Raw genomic sequence first — 21,899 nt, forward strand, 5'->3', positions numbered from 1 at the left:
CAGAAGTACATGGCATTATGTATTAAATAGTATATGTTTGGAAAATAAGTAGGATAAGTAAAAATAAGATATTACCGACTTCCTTCGGCGAAACATTAATGAGAGAGAAATTGTTAACGTATGTTGAAGATGATGGTATACGATGGTGTAAGTTTTAAACCTCCATTCGTATATAATGGCGCAGATCTTTTAAATCCTGTGACAAATTTTTCATTATTCATATTATTAAGAAATGTTAACAAAACCAATGCATCATTCAAAAACAAAGGGTCTGACTTTCACTATATATGGTATATCTAATCTAATACTGTAGCTGACATATCCCATCTTGTCATAACAATTGTTTAAGTAAAGATTACTGTAATATACAGTACAGCTTCATGCTCCCTTAGGTTATACCGGCGATCTCTAGTGGATCAACTTAGGCCTATTGGTTCATTATGTTATAATGTTCTCTTAACTGGCAATTATTTAGTATCTGGTATTGTTTATGACGTTTTTTATGATATCTGGTGAACCATATTTCCTTATAAAGACATAATCTACAAAAATGAAAATCTATCGAGTATTCCTAGTCAATAATACAAAACAGTTAGTATTTTTGTTGCACATAGAATAAGAATAAATTACTATATCGAATAGTTTAGCATTAAATCGATGCATAATATTATTTAAATAAATTTTATTATGTGTAAGTTGGCAATCGATAAGATCCAGGAACTTCAACGATCGACATTAAGTTCCAAATTATTAATTTTTGAAACTAAAGCACACAGGGAAGTGAAAGTTAATTGAAACGCTGAGAAAATGCTAAATCAATTGCTGTTGCGCGCATATTCATAGTCTCAGATTCACAATCCCCATGAGTCCTTTTCCAGGAGCGATTAAATGTGACGATCAAATTCTTCTTTCATAATTAAATGCAAAACTAAATATGCTTGCAAATAAAATATGAGCATATCTGATCGTCATCAGATGTTTCGCTTAAACTGTTGCAATAACAAACATTGCATCAATCGATCATGAGCGGGACCCTTCTGCGATCGTAATACATTTATTTTGAATGGCAAATATTACATATTCCCATAGCATCGACAATGTCGCAGGCATTCGAGTTTAATGTGCGACAGTTCATTATCAATTCAGTTTTTGTGTTTATTTCCACTGTGTTGACTTAAAGTCAGTTTCGCCCTCCGCTATTATTATTTGGCTATTATTGCTCTTCAAAACACGAGTATCAATTAGGTAGCGCTTCTCTCCATGCAAAACTCATTATGTTTGGTAGTTCTAATTTTCGTGGTTGTTTGCTTTCCATGGCAATCACGCGAAATTGCAAAGCCAACAACGATACACCAAAAATTAAATTACATCACAAAAAAGATAATAGAATTTATTATTTATATACATTACATTCATAAATTTTCAAAGAATGGAATTATGAATGTGTAACATCGGCTTATCATGAGTCATCTGATCCATTCGTTGAGAAAACTACAAATGTTGAAAGTCTTTAATGTACTGCAATGCGTTTTTTAAATAACATTCGAGAAACAAAAACGAGAATTTCGCACAGAAATAATGGAATAGAATGGAAAAAGATGCTACTGATTGACCAGAAAACAAGATTTTAACAAAAGTTAAAATCCTGTTGTCCTAATGTGCTATTGAAAAAGTCCTGATTAACAACGGATTTTAGAGTTCCCTCATTCTGCTGTTCTTGGCCTGGACAAGTAAAAAGTAAAATATGATATCTAGATTCTTGCCTCCTTCCAGATACCCACAGTATTTTGTAACTTCTGAATTTCTCACCTCGATGAGATTATAGTGTGAGCTAAAATGTATCTCTAAGTAACCCCGCAGCAACCTCAGCTATGTTTTTTCTAATTAGTTCCTTAGCTTGATGGTTGTCAGAAATTCTATCATAGTATACATATTGCTCAACAATTGTTCACACAGTCACTTTGTTACAGGGCAATTATTTATTCATTATCTAACTCCATTTTTTAGCTATAATTTTAGATTTAGTTTTGATGTTTAATCCAAGACCTTATCACTTAAAAGCGTTTTATTGAATAAAAAATTCGTTTGAGGATCTTAAGAATAATATAAATAAAATAAATGAATAACAATGTCGGAGTTAAAATACTATGACCTTAGACGTGATATCTGTGTATTGTAGAGTAGTACCCTTAAATATCATTACAAAACTTATTAAGACTACTGATGGCCAATTTCAATATAACATGCGATAGGGTTTATGGAAATAATATAATACGTTTAGCGTTTTACTAGAATAGTAATTCTGATATACAGGAATTATTTTAAACATTTGAATTTAGCTAACTATTATAGGAAATATTAATTGTGCGAAAACTCTTTCATTCCAGAAACACTTAACTAACGAGCTATTTTAGCTAGAAATAAAACGTAATATCATACTTCATAATAGTAATAGTAAGTACTAGAATCACGAATATATATACTAGAATTGTGTATATATAGTGCAATGGTAAACCCACTTCTTATAATCCATTATCTACCTGCAATTATCTATAAGCCTAAATATATTCTAATCACAAAAGTATGTCAATGATTTCTTAGTAAAACATATTCAATATTATATTTTTGTTTCTCAACATAACCTGTGTTAAAGAAGAGGACAGAGCGAATAGTATCTTCAATGACAAAGTAATCACGTAAATCCATTGACTATTTGCTTTTCACTTGATATATAGTACCGTAAAAGCAATCCTAAAGGACTTCTATTCTTTCAATTTGCGCTTAGTATGATATATAATTTATAAGCAATATAGGTACTTTAAATTAGTTTTAATTAAACTATTTTTATTAAAGTTCCTTAAGAAATAGGATCATATGACGCTATGTTATTATCTATAATTATCTGTAATTATCTATATACTTAAATATATTCTAATTACAAAAGTATGTCAATGATTTCTTAGTAAAACATATTCAATATTATATTTTTGTTTCTCAACATAACCTGTGTTAAAGAAGTAAATCCATTGACTATTTGCCTTTCACTTGATATGTAGTACCGTAAAAGCAATCCTAAAGGACTTCTATTCTTTCAATTTACGCTTAGTATGATATTTAATTTATAAGCAATACAGGTAATTTGAATTAGTTTTAATTAAACTATTTTTATTAAAGTTCCTTAGGGAATAGGATCATACGACGTTATGTTATAGAACACATTGCAATTATTTACTATATATATTAGTTATCATATTTGCTTATTACTCTTGTAGCTTGCTAATAAAAAAATAATAATAGTAAAAAATATGTAATTGTTTTTATCTAGCAAAGATAATGCTACCGTTTGCCTTTGAAGTTTTGCTGCCTTCTCTATACTAGGGATCGCATATGACTAAGTGTCCATACTACACTTAACTAACCAAAATAACAGATGCTAAAATTGAGCATCATTTGAATTTATAATCAGTTTAAAATTGCTTCCATAGGAGGGTAGAGAAGATATTCAAATGAATGTAAGCAACAAAATGTATTATAAACTTAATATTAAAAAATTAATACTGAATTCCCTTAACCTCCCCCTACATGTCCTTTTACTAAATTATCACACCACTCAAACACTCAAACCCATAAGTGCCCAAATTTGTTTTATTTATTTTTTTTGTTTTTTTTTTTTGCTATGCACCGCTGATTTCTGTCAGTGCCAAATTACAATTGAAGTTTTAAACGAAGGTTTTTATTTCAACGAAACAATAAAAAGGAAATATAAGCTTAAATGTTTGTTAAATAATAGACAATTATTACATTTCATGTTAAATTATACAAAATAAAACAAAATCTCGCGACCTTAATTTGGAAAATCGCCAAACGCCGTCAGTCGTTCTCATGAGGGTCGCGTGTTTTTGACCACAATTTTTACACTCTTGTCTCGTCTCGTCTCGTCTAGTCCCGTCTATCGAAATGTTCAATAACTTCAACCACCAAATGGGTTTTTTGCCACATAACTTCATATGTGTGCACTTCAGGCACGATCAAAAGGATTCCCTCTGATTAGGGTTGAATAGTCGTTGTAATATTTTGTTACCGATTTTTTATTAGGTACTCGATTGGGAAGAGGACGCGTGTCACGCTGTTCCTTTTGAGTGACTTATTTGACTGATCGTAACCTTTTTGTATTCCTTTGTGTTCTTCAGTGTTGCTTTCTTCTGTGAACTTTTCGGTGTTTCTGTGTTCGCTGATGCTAAGGATGTGAATTTTTTTCCAATTTCTTTTTTTTGTAGGGGCGACTTTTAATTTTTGCGGAATTTTAAATGTGAAATCAGTTTCATGGAAAGAATAAATTTTAAGTGCCCCTAAAGTTCGTTTTTTTACTGAATATCAATTATAAGGGTTTCGGCTTCGGATCGATTCGCGACGTATGACAACCTAATGCAAATATATGTAAATTAAGATTGTGGCACGAGCATGAGAACAATGTGAAATAGCAAAAAGTAATTATTTTAAGAGTATGCGATCTTAATTTATAACATATATATCATTTCCAATTTTAAGGGTATTTTCTTAGCGGGATACGAATTATAAGTACTTTGCAATGTGAAAAAAAACTTACTTGAAGATTGAGATTCGCTCTGTAATAAATGGAATGATGGGATGATTTTTAATATTCAAATAAAAAAAATATATTTTTTGGTAAGCAAATTTAAGTGTGAAAAGTAATAGTAATATTTTCTCTCAAAGTCATTATCCATAATTTCAGCGAACATCACCTATATGTTAATGAAAGGTAAACGTTTAATTGGCAATATTTTAAATATCGGTGACAATACTCGTATATGGAAGGTTATTGCAATTTTCTCTTCTGAAATTTTATCTTAAATCTATTATTCCATAATGTTTAAGCAATAAATTTTCTTCTATAAAACGGTATAGCTTTAATATATATGCAGACGACGACATATTTTACAATTTTGAAACCAATTATATTTGATTTATATTTTAAAATTTAAAATCTAGTTATTTTCTGTTCAAGAAATTGTTTAGATTAATACTTGTATAATACTCTTATTTATTTACACACCACATAATAGGACAAATAAGATAAGAGAATAGCAGAGCGTGATTATTGTATGCCTAAAGGGATCTGTTTCTCAAAATGGTATCGATAGTACCGTATATTAACAAAACTAATTGAATTGTTAAACTATCATCATTTTTGTTTCTTATAATAGTTGCTACATAAACAAAGTATATCACACGTTCCAATCTTCACTTATCAACAGCTAGATGGGTTCCAAATCCACCCCACTGAAAGTTTCAAATCCACTTTGCTGAGGGTTTTAAAGCCAAAGTGAAATCCAAAGTGTGAGTTTGTTTACTTAATTTTTATCAACCTAATATATTGCAACTGATCCGAAATTACAAGCCATGAGTAGCTGATATTACACCATCTGGTTACAAAAAATCTTAAAATAGTATAATCTTTAGATTGGAGAGAAAATATTCCCTTGATGCAGATAGTTAATTGTATGAGTTTTATGATATATGTTTATTTTTACATTTTGACTCATGCAAAGGTCTAGAAATATGCAGAAATTTATTTAATCCTTTATCAGATCTTGAGGTAACTGAATATCTATGATATTGATATGAGTATCTATTGTAACATGATATATATGATATAGTATACTTATAACTAAACGATTGGTCTCTTAGATAGCTAACTTAAAGAAAATTAAATTGCGACATAATCTGTTACGTTTTTAGAAAGATTATATGAAAATTGTATTACAATTTACGATATTAAAAAAAATTTTTTTTAAAGTAAAACCCTATATTTTAGGTTACATATTTTACTTATAAACATTATTGTTACTGTTTTTATTATTATATATTGTTATAAATAATATTTTGTAACAATTTTCTAATTCTTCATTGGAGGTTCTATCTTAGCCCACTTTACAGCATTCTCACATTCTTTCCCAAGTGTTTCCCAGGCCAAGTGTCTAAAATCAGTGTAGAACAATGCCTTGTAAAAATTTTTTATGAAAAATTTAGTAGATTGAATCTACTCAAAATGTAGATTATATATGAAAATAATGTTCTTAATTCAATTTTAAACTTTCCTTACTATCATACGGGTATTTGGTGGAATAGGTATGTGTCGTGACAGAAACACATTTTTACAAAAAGCAAACAATTTAGATTTGAACTGACTAAAAAGTATTGATTTATAAAGTCTAATTCTTGATTTCGCCGTAAAAAATCTGTAGACTTGCTAAATGTTTTTTAAACTTTGACTAAAAGCTTTTAATCTAAGGCAGTATCTGCCTTAGATTAGCTAACACAAATAGATTGAAGGGCATTATGACTGTTTAATAATATAACATTTTTTTGAATTGCTATAATGATCAGATAATCCTTCTGGCTACGGCCCTTATATAAAAGGATGACTATAGTATCAACAAGAACAAACTGCCAATTAACAGTCCTGAATATTAATCTTTCTACTGGAGGTATATATCTTAATATATCTGAAAACTCCATAACTGAAACAATGAACGATCTCACTCATAGACTTAGTCATCAGATTGAAATTCAGCATACTTAATGTATATCCTTATATTTAAATATTATTATATTGTATATTAATATATTATTATATCCTTATTTAATGAAAAATACAAAATGTGATCGAAAAAAGAATAACTGTATTGATTGCTGTTATTCAAAAAACTTATCTAAGTGTACTTTTACTGCACAGATATTCTTAATATTGGTTTTTGAATCAAACTGGAAAGTGCACTATAATTGCAACAGAATTTGCAAACACTTTCAGATAATTTCGTTTCGTTGGTTTCGCCACGCAACGGCTCCGTTTATTCGTCGTAATTTAAAGTTCCTTGAGCCTTCCTAAAACATAGATGGCTAAAAAAATATGAATCGAAAAATAATTGATTGCAATAATTCTTCTAAATTAAATATACCGAAGAAATATCTGTATATTTCTGTTGCTAAAACTAACCCCCAGACAATAGACAATGTGAATGCAAAATTGTCTATCGACAAATACTGTGGGAGTGAACTACAATTCAGACTGTAAAGTCAATATTATAGGAGATAATCTGTACTAAAATTTAGAAATCAATCTTTGTCAAGACAAAACAATAAGAAATAATTTTTGACTATGTGAAATTTTGCCTGACAAGCACAAATCTTCTACTTCCAAATATGTTGAATAGAATGTGTGGACTGAAGCTTCAGTATGAGAAAAACAAATCTTTATAGTCGGATAAGTCAAAAGGACATATGCATAATAATTTTATATGTATTTAATGTATCCACCTAAAATTTAAAAATTATTAGAGATATTGTAGAATTACGTTAATGTGATAACAAAACAGATGAATTTGTTCCTTACAGATCATTTTGTTATGGTTAATAGCGAAAGGACGTTAGAAGAAACTGTTACATTTTTAATTTATTAAGTTAAAGAAAATGCATCATGTTTATTTTAACAATAGACTATAGACTATTCATAGACTATTCTTTCCGATATAATACTTTATGTATAACCTTAGTTAAGTAAAGGGACTTTTTCTCTAAAGAAAGTTTTATGTTTCTTTGAGTCAAGATTTCCAACTCACAATAGAAAAATGTAAAGTTTTTCAAACAATATCCTAATGGATCATACGTCCAAAATTAATCCAATTTTTGGATCTTCTTTTGTTTAGGATAACCTTATAACCCCCCAGAATTATTTAATTTTAAAGTTGTTTGACAAAACAAAAATATTAATAGATCCAATACAAAATAGAAAACCTAATACAGTAACAAATCTTCCATAAATAGTATTATATGCCATTAATAGTGTTGAAGTTAACAACAGAGATTTTAATGAAAAAATCAGAAAAGATCACCTAGTCAAATATTAGAAGAAGTTTCAAATTATTGTTTTCTCAAAGTGTAGATTCATGTTATTATTTGTAAGTTTTACGTAAATGACAGAAAAATATATAATTTATTAGTAAGAGCGATCTATTTTGCAACTGCATAAACGTAGATCTCTCGGAGAGTTACTGCATATCAATTTATTATCAAGATATGTTAAAAAATGTTCACTTTATTTAAACTGTGAGACCAAACGCCGGACGTAGTTGCACAGATGATGATTTTTTGAAATGAAAATTATTTTTTCGCAAAAGCTACATGAATCTAAAAGAAAGTAGTATTTTTACTATAATTTGTTTTGAAGTTTAGTTAAGATTTTCCTTAAAAATACATACATTAAGAAACATCAGGATGAATATTTTAGTCTATCCGTTTTCAACATAACAATATAAGAATTAATGTAGGCAATGGCCCGAAAGATAATTGGTTTACGATCAAAATTATTGTGTGCACTGAAGACTAAATTATAGGCGTAACAGTTTTTTTTTTTAAAACTTAATTACTAATATAGTATCCAAAACTAGAAAGACTGTACGTCTATTTGTTGGGATGTGTAGAAGATATTATCTGTGAAAACTAATAGCTGTGATATAAGCTTAACTGGAAATATATATGCAAAATAAATGTGTGAGGTCTAATATATTTTAGGCTACATGTTTGGAACAGATTTTGCTATAGGACAATCTAATCCTAGTCCCTAGTGATATAATTCCGCAGTTGATCTTAAAAAAATGGATACAAAATAAACGCTTCAAGTTCGGAATATATCTGAGGTACATACTTTTGGCGCTAAACGTCACGCAGCCAATTGATTTTCTAAAAAAATATATCAAATAACACGGAGATATGATGACATTGGTGAAAAATGAATGCAAAAGATATATGGATAGAGCAAAAAAGATAAAAGTTCAGCAAATCACAAAATGATGGCTTGTGTATTGGACAATGATTATAAATAATATATTTGTGGTTTTTATATATTTTTTATGCGGCTATATGTTAGGTCATTATTTGTTAAATAATTCAACGTTTGCCGGATAAAAAAAATATATAAAAACCATTAATACAAAACAGGTCGATAAATAAATTCAAAATTTTATAAAAATATATTTGTTTTGAGTTCTTAGTAATTTTTATTATTATTATTATTATTATTATTATTATTATTATTGTGTTTAGCATAAGAATAAGGAGAGTTGTACAACAAAAATAAATATTAATACTATATAATATATGAAAAAGTTAACTTAACCATATATTTGTGAATCATCAAAATATATTATTATTAATATATTAAGTGCTTTAAAAGAGAAGAACTATTCCTCTACCCGGGCCGATAACCACAAATTTAGTTCGAGAGGGGCTTATAGTTTAAAAACTGAAAAATATTCCTAGTAATTTCATAGGTAGATATTTTGTAGATAAAAGAGTTATCACTTCATCTGGATGAATTGTAATATCGCTTAGTCTCTATGTTAGCTAATTACATTCCCTGGTAGAGTATTAATTTTTTTCATAATAGAAAATTATCTGTCGAAGCTAGCTGTTGTAATTGATAGAGTGGTTAAAATCGTAAGAAAATAAATATTTCATTGCCCAAAAATAAGTACCATCGCTGTCTTTCAACTATTTTAAAACCTCAGTAAATAAAAGCCGTTTTCATCTCCTTAAACCCCTGCCTACTCGACCACTAAAATAAAAATGTCAAAAACATTTTTATAAATAAAAGAAAAATATTTATTTTTAATATTAAATATATAAAAATAGTTAAATTAAGCAACTACAATCTAGACAAGAATATAAAGATACTGCAAAGATATTGAAAAAATTCTATGGAATACTTGCAAAATATGATCTTTCAAAAAGTTCACTTTTTGTCAACGAATCTAAGCGATACAGCACGAAAAGCACTCACAGTGAATCCGGACACAAGCAGTTCAAAGTTGTTGCAAAATACCAAATAGTCAAGCCAAGGCAGGAAGTCACATACATTTGCTTAGAAAATCTTCTTACATGTGTGTACAGAATTACTCAGTAAGTCACGCCCTAACACAGTACACGGCATGACACAGCACCTCTTATATGCTGCTGTCTTTATTCGACTACACATGATCACCGAATGAATGCTACGTACACAAATACAGCGTCTGCACACACACTTATACGTGAAGTACGAGATCGGCAGGCGGTCAGCCATTACTGTTCGCTGATTGGTGGAAAAATGCTTAGAATTAATTTACAGCTAAATTGGGTATAAAAAGGCAATCATCTAGGTTTGTTGCCACAATTAAGGGCATAGACACCGACCGTGCAACAGTGCAACGTAGACTGTGTTTTTGATTTCAGAAATTAACTTTAACTTTAATCTTTTATATATAAAAACAAAAGTGTTGGATTTTGGATTTATTGATATTATAGACAATACTTGGCCATTCTCCGATGTACTGAATATTTAAAATCAATTTAATTCCTTCAATTAAATAATTCAATAAACATTAATTTTACAAGCTAAGCTTGATCGAGATTGAGCTGCTCGCTTATCGTGTACGATAAAAGCGCAACAAGTGTTTAAAAATAAATTAAAAAAGTGTGCGATAAATTTATGAAATTTGATATACGGCAGACAAACTCGCAAATGCAATTAATTAATTTACAACAATTTAATTTTGTGTGCTGTGTGGTCTTTATGGTCTGGTCTCACTGTCTGGGATTGAACTGCTGGAAGACAGCAATTGCCATCAATTTTTGAACAATTGTATTAATTGATTTTGATTTAATTTTTACGCGCACTTTGATTAGTAAAAATGGATTAAGTGCCTTACACATCCACAAAACTGAAACCGAACTGAATGGATCCAATCCATTAAGCAAATTGATAACTCCGAGGATATCGAAAAGTGTTGACATAATCAATTAAACTAATTAAACAGCTTAAGTACGGAAAAGACGAAATATTCTGAACTTTTATTGAATTAAATAATTAAATTGATTAAATTATAATTTCATTTTATTATTTGATTAACAATTAACCCAAAGAGTTATTGTTGCTGGTATTAAAAATAGTTTAGATTAAATTCAGCTGTACAAATAATTTATTATTCACAATAAAAAATATTTGGTTAAAAATATTTTGCGAAATGGAACATGCCACGTTTGATGATCAAATTTTTAATGATTTTTCTGGACCCCTTAGTCCTTTGGATGGTTCAAAGACATTAACAACAAATGGTAGTACACATGCATTGCATCCAGTAATGCTGGGCCTACCTAGCGGTGCTGTTGTGCAACATGTCAACAGCAATGACATGTGTACACAACGCTTGCCTGATTGCAATACTCTTTTACCCAATGGTTCGCCAAAACTAGACGCTTACAAACCACAAGACTATGGTCCAAAGTTAGATTTCGTGCATAGTGTTAACAAGATGGGCTGTTATTCGCCTACTCAAAAGTACGAATACATCTCATCGCATAAATTGGATGTACAGCACCCACAACATCAGCAACATTATTCGCCACCTCATGCGCCCACAATAGCCACACCAAACGGTTTAGTGCATCACAAGCAAATGCAACATTCTGCTGCTATGCTTAATGACTATCATGCTCACATCAACAGTAATGGTAAAATAGATTACTCACCGAATTCCGCTGCTAAAATTGAATATGATCATCATATGCAACACTTGTATTCAGGCAGTCCACATGCAACGCACGATGTGGCCGTATTGAATGGTGAAGTTAATAATCAGCATAGCGGCACAGCTGGTGGTGGTATGGCAACTCCTGCAAATGGACTCATCAATATGCCAAATAATAATAACGCCGATGGTGGTCTCATAAACGGTAATGGCGTACTGCCCACAACGACTGCAAGCACTGGTGGCGCTACAATTGCTGTTACCACATCGGCAATGTCATCCAAACACAAAAAAGCTGATGAAATGTGTCAAATATCAAATGGTGATGCGCACAGCTCATCGAATTCAAATGGTACCAGCAATGGCAGTGGCGCAGCATCTGCTATAGCGAACACAAGCACACCAACAGCAAAGAAAAATGATAAGAAGAAAGGCGATCCGAATGGAATCAAAAAAAAGAAAACACGGTAAGTCTCGCTTTTTGCTTTTTGTGGGTTATCAATTCATACTACCCACAGACTTCAATACTATTCGTATCGTTTTAATGTGTCAGATGCAGTGTGTTAGAGGTTAGGCATAACAGAGAGAGAGGGTGGGAAATTGTTGTGACGACGGGAAATCTAGTTTTTTATTTGTGTGTTAGGAGTCTATTTAAACACCGGGAGTTCTCAATTAAATTAAATTAATTGCAACAATAAAAAACTAAAAATGAGCGCAGGGTGAAATAAAATTAACGTATAAAAATAATGAGTTTAATTGTGATTTGTGCAAGGGTTTTAAAATATAATTCAATTTAGATTTTAATGGTAAAAAAAAAAGTTTCACTAAACGAATTCCACCGGACAATTTATTTATAATCAATTATAAAATAATCAATTTTATTAGATATCTGTTAGGACGCAACAAGTGAGTTTTTGAATGAAATCAAAGTACTTTGCCTAAGAAATATTTGATTCTTTAACAAATTTCATTTTATTTAATACACTTTATAAAGATAAATACAAGATTTATAGATTTCTCAAATACAGTCCTCTGCTTTAGCGATTGCAACCACATCAACCATCTTCCGTACAGTCATGATATCATCATATTGTCTTAACATAAACCAAAGCGCTTAGATTTTCACTAATTTTGAATTTGAAATCAAATCAATTTTTACCCATCTTTACCTCTCAAGGGAACATAGGTATTTAGTTTGGTGCTTCCTGCAGACTCAGCTTTAAACAGCAATCACTGTTCCATTACGTGTCAGGCCGTACCTTTGTAATTCATCTCGCATACTGTGTCTCCAAGTGTTTGTGGGATGATCTGGCTTTTTGCATTCTATTGAACTGATATCTTAAGATCTTTAAGTGTTTAAACAATCCAGTGATACTTTCTTCATAACATTTGTTTATAAATTGATTAGAAGAATCAACATATTAAGCCTTCTAGTCTTCACACTAGAAGCTTTTATTTACTTATTTCTTCAGTCCAGTAAAATTTGACATAAATTTTACTTTTAACTTGACAACATGGTAGAGTTGGACTCAATATTTAGATATTTCCAGTATGTGACTGTTGAGATGTAGTATAATGGCCAAAACTACAACGATTGCAAATGTATATGGAGCACTTTTGAGTATATTATCGACATTTAAATTTAATATATTATGATTGAATTATCTCAAAAAACTGAATAGAATACTTAAGCCTATAGATATGGTTATTTTTGACAGGTTCTTAACATAACTTAAGAATCGATTTAAAAATATCACAGTTCCAGGTTTTCAGTAGAGATTTTTTGAACAATTCCATAAATCAGTAAACATTTATTGGAATGTTATACACAACTTTAGCAAAAAAGAGACTTATTTTCTAAGAATTATATATCTGTATAGCTATATTTTTCTTTAAATGGAAAATAAGCTCAAAGAGTGTTTTTCTTCATACAAATACTTGACTTTTAGTAAGTCCGATTGTATCTATTGAGATTATTTAAAAATTCAAAAATATAACAACTGCTTTTGAATTTCATAATATTTCTACAATTTTTTCAATACTATATCTTCTACTTAAACGTGTGTATAATTACATGAAAATATATATTTTTTATTTCGTACTTACATATTATATTGAACGAGTTGTTGTTCTTTTACCAATCCTCACAATATTTGCATATTGTTCTTTTCTGATCGATTTTCTAGTTAGACTATAATTGATTATTATTGAATAGCTTCGAGTTTCGCATTTTAACTACAACTATCTGTTGTCAAAAATATAATAGTATTTATTTTTGTTTAATACCGGATAGATGATTACTCCACTGTTTTGGTTTACATTTATATCTTTGGAGATTCCATTATTTTACTGTAATTTAATGGCAATGTCTTGCTTCAGGAGTAACAGAAATAATATGATAATCCAGAAAAAAAAAAATTTAAAGTCGGCTTCAAGAAACCTCTTTAAATTACGCAGCGATTCGGTTCTTATCTTGTCAAGCATGTGAAAACAGTATGCAATTGTGGTCTCTTGGAGTTAGGAAATAATTCGAAGTCAGCCAATGGTAAAACAGGCGAATGCGATGATTGTTGAATGGTATGAGTTGAATTTATTTGGAAATTGTCTCAAACTACCAATGCAAAACCAAGAAATGTCTGCCCATTATTTTGAGCTCTTTTTACGAAAAACTTCACATAAACGTTGCAGAAAACTCAAATAATATTCCATGTTAAAATCTTGGCCCGCTTTAAGGAGTTCATAATGTTTGGTTAGAGATTTTTTTTCATATATTTCATTTTACCTTCAGTCGACGCGACACCCAACGAGAGTTCACTCTTTTCAAGAATCTTGGTTTATTTTTTTATAACTCCTGTAAATATGTTTTTGTGACATAGCCTGGTCACTGAAACCGTTTTGCAACATTCTTCGCACTAACGTCAGTTATAGCACCACCAACTGAAAAGAACAGTTTCTAGAATAAAAAAGCGCGGGTATTTTAAATGACAAAAATTCACCTTATATTTTAATCAGAGTAGTATGGACCCACAAATTCTGTATATAGCCTCAGATTGCCTATACATACTTCTTGTATTTACTGTAACTCTAATTCCCTTCTACAAATCATGATGCAGATTATTTATTATATATATCTGTACCAAACTACCATCCACTCTTATTAGAAAAAAGTGTAAGTTAATTTGATCTTATAACGTCTTTATTTTTTATAATATTTTGATTTCTGTATTTCACAAATAATTTATATAATTTATTTATTTGATTTTTAGAACAACTTTTACTGCATATCAATTAGAAGAATTAGAACGTGCATTCGAACGTGCACCGTATCCCGATGTGTTTGCACGTGAAGAACTTGCAATCAAATTGAACTTAAGTGAATCACGTGTACAGGTTTGGTTTCAAAATCGCCGTGCCAAATGGCGCAAACATGAACCACCACGTAAGACAGGCTATATTAAGACTAGTACACCGCCAACATCAACTTTAAATACTTCTCTGGGTCCACCATTTGCGACATTCCCACAAACAACAACAGTTACTCCGCCAGGCAGCATGGATAGCTGGACTAGTTATCAACCTCCTTACGAATTGAGTCCACAATTTAGTCTACTCTCACCGGCTGCCAGTCCGTACGGCACCTATTCGAGTCAATATGGCACATATGTGCACGAAAGCCAATTATTTCCAATGCGTCACTTCGAATACGGTAGTCCGCCAAGAATAGATATGAGTGGTGGCGGAAATGTGGTCGATGATGGCACAGCACATAAAATGCATATGACAGATACTGGTTATGCCAGCGGTGGTGGTGGTAGTATGGACGATGGCACAGTTTCGCATATGAATGATGGTACCACCAGTGTCGTAGTGCAACATCAAACCAACGGCAAGTATCTCACAGCAGAAGAGGCTAAATATGTTAGTGTGACTGCCGTGCCGCATACAATGAGTGGCCTAGAGGCATGTCATATGCAAGATGCACAACAACATGAAAATGCGACGGCAATTCTAAAACAACATCAAGGTGTTCACTACGGAAATGGTTCACCATCGTTAGGAAACAGCAATCATCATGATGATGCTTCACCAAATGAAGCAGTCAGCTTGCAGACAGTTATCAAAAATGAGGATCATGTCCAAAGCGGTACTGCCAATGTTACCCACAGTTATGTCTTGCCGCCTTTTTTGCACTAAGGGAAATGCTCTCACACCGTAAGCAGCCAATGCGTTTAGGTAGTACCACATTAAACGAGGCAAATCGTCGACGCTTGCAAAGACGTGAAATTTTGAATGGAATAAACGCACAAAAAACAATTCGGAGACCATTTTGAGGACTGTCATTTTGTTCTGGACGGTCAGCTGCTTGCTAGTCTTAACGAATAGATCCATTAGGCGTGTAGAGCATTTCAGGTTAATATAGTTAAATATTCTTTGATATTTTTTTTAATTTATTATTATTATTATTATTTTTTATATTACTTAAAGTTAGTTTAAAAAAAGTTCCTTGTAGATTTTGTATACTAGTATATCTATTTAACGTTAAATACTTTAAGAACTCTTGGTTTTATGAGTTAATAAATCAACAAAATCCAACGTCTTGCCAATGGTAATAATAATATGTGTGTGTATTATGTCTGCAGTCTTTTTTATAATTTAGTGTAATTCTAATTTATGTGAAACTTTTTTATTAAAAAAAAATTATATGTATCAAATTGATTTAGTTCTCAAGTCATTTTAATTTAGTGTTAAGTTTTAAATATGTAATAAATTTAATATTATAGATTAAGTTAATAAAATTCAGTTTATAGTCTAAAATTTTTGTAATTAATAAAAAGTCTCAATGTTATTGAATTGCACTCCATTAGTTTTAAATAACATTTTATTTGTAAATAATTTGTATTAACAAATTTGCATTCTACAATGTGCCTTAAAAATATATAAAAATAACTAAAGAGCTCATTAGCTTTCTAGCGTAGAAAAATTAAAAATATTTGTATAAATTTCTTAATAAATAATTTGATAACATTATTGTAATTAAACTGTTGTGAGGTGACAATAAATTTTAATTTTACTATTCATTTGTAGGGTCTACAATGAATTCAGTTTTATTTAAATAATTAATTAACTAAGAATTATTTTTCTTTCACAAAAAAATAAAAGAAAATTTTAACGTAACTATATTTAAATAATTTTTTATCATATTAAGACATATAAATTTTTTCTTGTAGCATATATAACCTAAGTTGTTTAAACTTGAGCCCTAATTTGTTATTTTTAAATTAATGTTTTTGTAAACTATTATATATAAGTTAGAGAATAGAAATAAAAATGTATAATATAAGTCATTTACATATATTTATATTAATAAAATAAATTTAAACAAAAAAATTAATACATAAATAAAAGTTTGTTATAAACAATGACAAAAAATTGAACTAAATATAATGAATTTATTAGAGCAAAAACATTAGTGATATAATTTTATTTATAAATAAGTTTTATAACATATTCCAGCGCAATTTCAAATTCCCTCGCACGTGATTTGACAATGGATTGTAGCTAAGTCGAATATTTTAAGCATATTTTTTAAGTACACTATATGTCGATATAGCTCAGTTTTTGAGATATCGCAGTTTAAATTTGCAAACTTTTTTTGTTGATTGCACTAATAAAATACTATGCATCCCATCTATCATTAACAGGTATATGCAATTTTTACATTGATTACACAAATAAATACAAAAAACTAGACGCGTCAATTGTTGGTAGTTTCCATGTAAAATTACCAACTTTAAAATGCAATATCTCAAAAACTAATATGTATTGCAGTCAAGCGTAATTAAAAAACTTCTCAAAAAAATAGCCGACTGTACTAAAAATCCATTACCAAAAGAGTGTGTCTTAGAAATCGAAATCGTGCCTATTTTCCATACAATTAAATACAAACTGCGAAACATACATTTTACTATTTTAAAGTCTTTATAAGAAAATTATTAAATCAAATTACGAATAAGAATACAATATTACAAAATATATTAAAAATTAATATTATATTAAAATTTTAAGCTTAGCTAACATTTTAAATATTTGTAGCGTAGTTGTCATTAAATTTTTTATAAAAAAAATTATTCACACAACACAATATATTATTTCTTAAAATGCATATAAAAATTGAGATTCCAAAATAATAGGGTTTGTCTGACAATAAATAAAATTAAAGTTCAGCAAAACAAAAAAATAAACAATAAATATAAAAATAATAATAACGACAACATTTTAAAATAGTAACCGAAAATTAATCATTATACTATACCATCAAAATGTTAAGTATCTCTTTTCATTGTACTGTGATTATTTAAACCATTTATTTTCACCTCTTCCCAATTGGTACCATTAAAAAATGAGTGTACTTGTATTTGTTGATAATCATAGCGATCTTCAGGATTTCTTTGTAGCAATTTATTTAATAAGTCTTTTGCATGCTCCGATAAATCAATACCATGAGGATATTGTACAAAATAATATAGCTCTATATTACCTGGGTGCATTGCTTTAAATGGCTACATATAAAAAAGCAGTTTATTTTGAAATGGATTTAACTTTGATTTGAAACTTACCACACCAAGTAGTAACTGATATAAAAGTACGCCATAACTCCACCAATCTGATTTGAATGTTAAAGATATCTCAGGTGCAACATAATGACCTTCAATAGCTTCCATGCTAAGCGCTTTTTGAACATTATTACTAGCTTCCAATCCTTCATTTTGGTAAAAATAACTTAGTTGTAGTTGTCCTTTGGAACCAAGCAATAGGTTTTTCATATGCAAATCGCTATAAATGAAAAATCAAAACCATAAAGCCATAGTTTGTGTAAGATTGTCAACATTTTCCATACCTTAAAATAATTCCATTTTCATGTAAACTTTGTATTGCAACAGCAAGTTCACGTGCCCATTGTTTTATGCTAGCTTCCGGTAGTCTTGTATCTTTTATTTCGATTTTTGATGAATTTGAATCTGCACCAGTTACAGACTCCTGAACTTTTTTTACTGTCCCACAATAACTAGAAACTTTATTGCATTGTGTTTCTTTCAATCCCTCCTCAATGGCTGCACTACAAGCTGTTTCCATAATTATCTCACTATGAGTTGAAACTATTTGTTCTGTACCAGGTTTGTTACATTGTGCTTCTTCTAATTCCTTCATATTTGATACGATACAATCTGTTTTCACATCTGTATCACAATGACTTGGAGTGTTCGAACATACTTCCTCCACATATTCCTTGCTGCGTTGTGTTTCTTCCAGTCCGTCCTTAATGGATGCAGCACAATCTGTTTCCACAACTTGATCAACAAATCCAGAGTCTTGTGTACTGAAATTACTAGCAACATCCGTTTCAAATTCATCGGCTTCGCTAAATAAACCAGCTAAATTCCTACTTCTATTTGTATTTGTATTATATTTTTTTATATATTCATACAAACGTCCACCTGTTGCCTGAGAAAGTAATAAAAATATTTTTTGCTCAGATTGAAAAAATACTATCAGATCAACCATATACGGCACGTTTTGGGGTAAAAAAATTGTTTGTTTACTTGAAATACTTGATGGTTTTTCAATGCCTTTCATAACGTACATTGGACGTTGAGGTTCGGTTATACTTTGCACTTGCATCACTTTGCCACCTAATATTTGTATCACTTTATATTTGGACAAGTGGTTCCATGGACGCTCTAAATATATCACAGAGTCATCTGTTGCTTTAGTAACATCGATTGATAGTTGTTGTTGTGTTTTGATAACTAAATTTTGCTCCATTATATTGTCTTTTAAAAATTTGTCGTATATATCATCCGCACGTGCTAAATACTTTGAAATTTTAGCTTTTGCTATATATTTTCTATCTTCATTGCTGTCATCTATAAAGAACATTCATTATATATCACAATAAAAAAACTCAATTATTACCTTTAGACCCGCAAAGCAGTAATTCTACTCCACGCTTATAAAGGCTATGTGCATTTAAATAATCTAAATTCACTTCAGCTTGAACTGCATTACTAAATTCTAAGGCTGCTTCATATATGTAGTCACTGTCATCGCTTTCTATTGACGCCATAGGCGTCAAAAAACGTGTGTAATCCTTAGATTTAATTTCATTATCTAAATTAGCAGATTTATAATGTTCTGAATTAACTGTTTCTATCCCGTCAATAGTGTCAGAAAAAATTGTATCATTTTTTTCTTTGATATCACGCTCAGGATCAAGTAGGGCTAAACCATTGTTAAACGGATCATACAAAATATCAAGTTTATCACATATTTGTGCTATAGCACCTTCTTCGCAATTATCGCCTTTATACTGTTTGAAATTGATTTGATGGAACGGTGAGACAGAAGGTGTTTGATGTGCCTGCGCGTCGCTGAAGAAATTTGCGAACGCATGACATTTGTATAAAGCTGGATGTTGTGCTGCAAAATCTAGCAACTCCAATATGTATTCCTTACGGCGTTGTATAACATCAGCGTTAAAACGTTTAAAATAACTGCAATCTGTTGGCTCCGGTAATTCTCCGTGCAGATTAAGACCCTTATGCCGCCTTGATAGTTCTCTATGTAAACGTTTTATGTCATGAAACCGTTTCCATATGGTAAGACATGTTAAAGCTTGTGGAACTGAACGCGGGAATACCTTTAAAGTTGGAAACAACTAAATATTTGTAATTACATATACATATATATATAAATTTACTATAGAAGTGATCTTGTAAATAGTGTAACCATTCTTATGGGTTTGAGTATCAGTAACCGTAAAACTGTGTATCCATCCACCTGTATTTATATTTGGCACCATTTCTATAAAATAAATTCCATTATTTTTATTTGCAAATAAATTTCGAAATTTGTTTACATTTGTATTGAACGTGCTGTTGGCAAAATATGTTACTGCAATTCTGCTCTAGTGATGTGCAAAATGTAAATGGGTACCAAAATACACGGTATACTGAACACATCCAAGTATTTGTATATGTTTCCCTGTTATATATGTATATATATAAACAGTCAAACTTCCATAACTCGAACTACCATTTTGAAAAGAAAAGGTTCGAGTTAGAGAGTTTTTTAACTTATTTTTATTTTTGAAAGAAACTACAATTACATATTAAGATATTTATTTATTTGAAATCAAACACAGTGCAGAAGTTATAATGGAGTATTCAGAAATTATGGTTTGAGATTTTTTGTTACTTTCAGTAAAAAGAGATTTCAATTTATTCACAGCCTTATAGTGATCATTAGTTGTAGTAACATTCGTTTGCAAATAAAACATCAATATTTTGAATGAGTCTTCTACTTTATTCTTGGAAGACCTGTAAACAATTTCATTGATTTGGAAAAACGGAAAACACCAAAATGGATTCATACTTAAAACATAATTCGACTTATAAAATGCACTTTCACATATTCTAATTGGCACGTGATTATATCTTTATTCGAGTTATGAGGAAATTTGAGTTATAGAAGTTCGAGCTATAGAAGCAGAATTGTATGTAATTTTTTCTCTAAAACCCTGTTGCACTCTTTTTAGTTTGAGTTTGACTGCATATATATGTAAATAAATATATGAAATATGACGTAATCTAACATAAAAATTTTGTTTTTATTTTGCAATCGAAATGGCCCCTTAAATATTTTTAAAGTTACATAGTATATATTGCAAATTGTTTTGCAATCATAAAATATATGTCCTTGTTGTTACCTTTGCGGAAATAATCAACAAATTTATTTCAACCAATAAATAAATAAAACAAATATAGAATATTTCGGAACTTTTTTATTTATGTCAAAACTCAAGTGGACTTTGGTGCTAAATGCCGATTCTCCAACCTAACCTAACCATAGTCTTTTCTGACAATAGTATTTTGATTTACAGAAAATCAAATTAAAATTAGATTCATTATTCTCAATAGTTCGTTGTGACATTTAGCATTTTTATTTGCTTAACTAAAAAAATAAGCAGTGTTAAGTTTAGATTAAGATTTCCTCAAGTAAAATTACGTTTCATATGTAGATATTTTTATAAAATATTGTACTCTTATATATTTGTTATGTGTTATATATTTTTGCGAGGATCTTGTTTCTTATGTTTATTTCGGTATTCTGTCTGGTTAAATATGCAATACAATAATAGCCATATTTACATAATTGCAAATTTATTAAAATTTGTAAACCAAAGTAAAAACGAAAATTTTTAAAATATTCGTATTGAATCAAAAATTCGATAAGATATTGATTTTGTTGACATTA

The 21,899-nt window shown here is 30.0% G+C and overlaps 2 protein-coding genes across 2 annotated transcripts; one reads left to right on the plus strand and one right to left on the minus strand.

Annotated features, from left to right (window-relative positions):
- The first annotated feature begins 9,723 nt into the window (after positions 1–9,723).
- LOC119681214 lies at positions 9,724–16,720 on the plus strand. The gene is made up of 2 exons (XM_038094332.1): positions 9,724–12,052; positions 14,852–16,720. The coding sequence occupies exons 1-2, from the start codon at positions 11,082–11,084 to the stop codon at positions 15,777–15,779; spliced, it is 1,899 nt and encodes a 632-aa protein (XP_037950260.1). The 5' UTR covers positions 9,724–11,081; the 3' UTR covers positions 15,780–16,720.
- A 1,010-nt stretch (positions 16,721–17,730) lies between these two features.
- LOC119681215 (ribosomal protein S6 kinase delta-1) lies at positions 17,731–20,648 on the minus strand. Its single transcript, XM_038094333.1, has 6 exons — positions 20,503–20,648; positions 20,344–20,447; positions 19,560–20,283; positions 18,484–19,510; positions 18,203–18,419; positions 17,731–18,145 (listed from the first exon to the last, which is right to left on the minus strand). Exons 2-6 carry the CDS (start codon positions 20,443–20,445, stop codon positions 17,909–17,911), a joined length of 2,307 nt encoding a protein of 768 aa, XP_037950261.1. The 5' UTR covers positions 20,446–20,447; positions 20,503–20,648; the 3' UTR covers positions 17,731–17,908.
- Between the last annotated feature and the right edge of the window lie 1,251 nt (positions 20,649–21,899).

The sequence above is a fragment of the Teleopsis dalmanni genome, chromosome 2, assembly GCF_002237135.1.
Source record: "Teleopsis dalmanni isolate 2A chromosome 2, ASM223713v2, whole genome shotgun sequence".
NCBI lineage: Eukaryota > Metazoa > Arthropoda > Insecta > Diptera > Diopsidae > Teleopsis > Teleopsis dalmanni.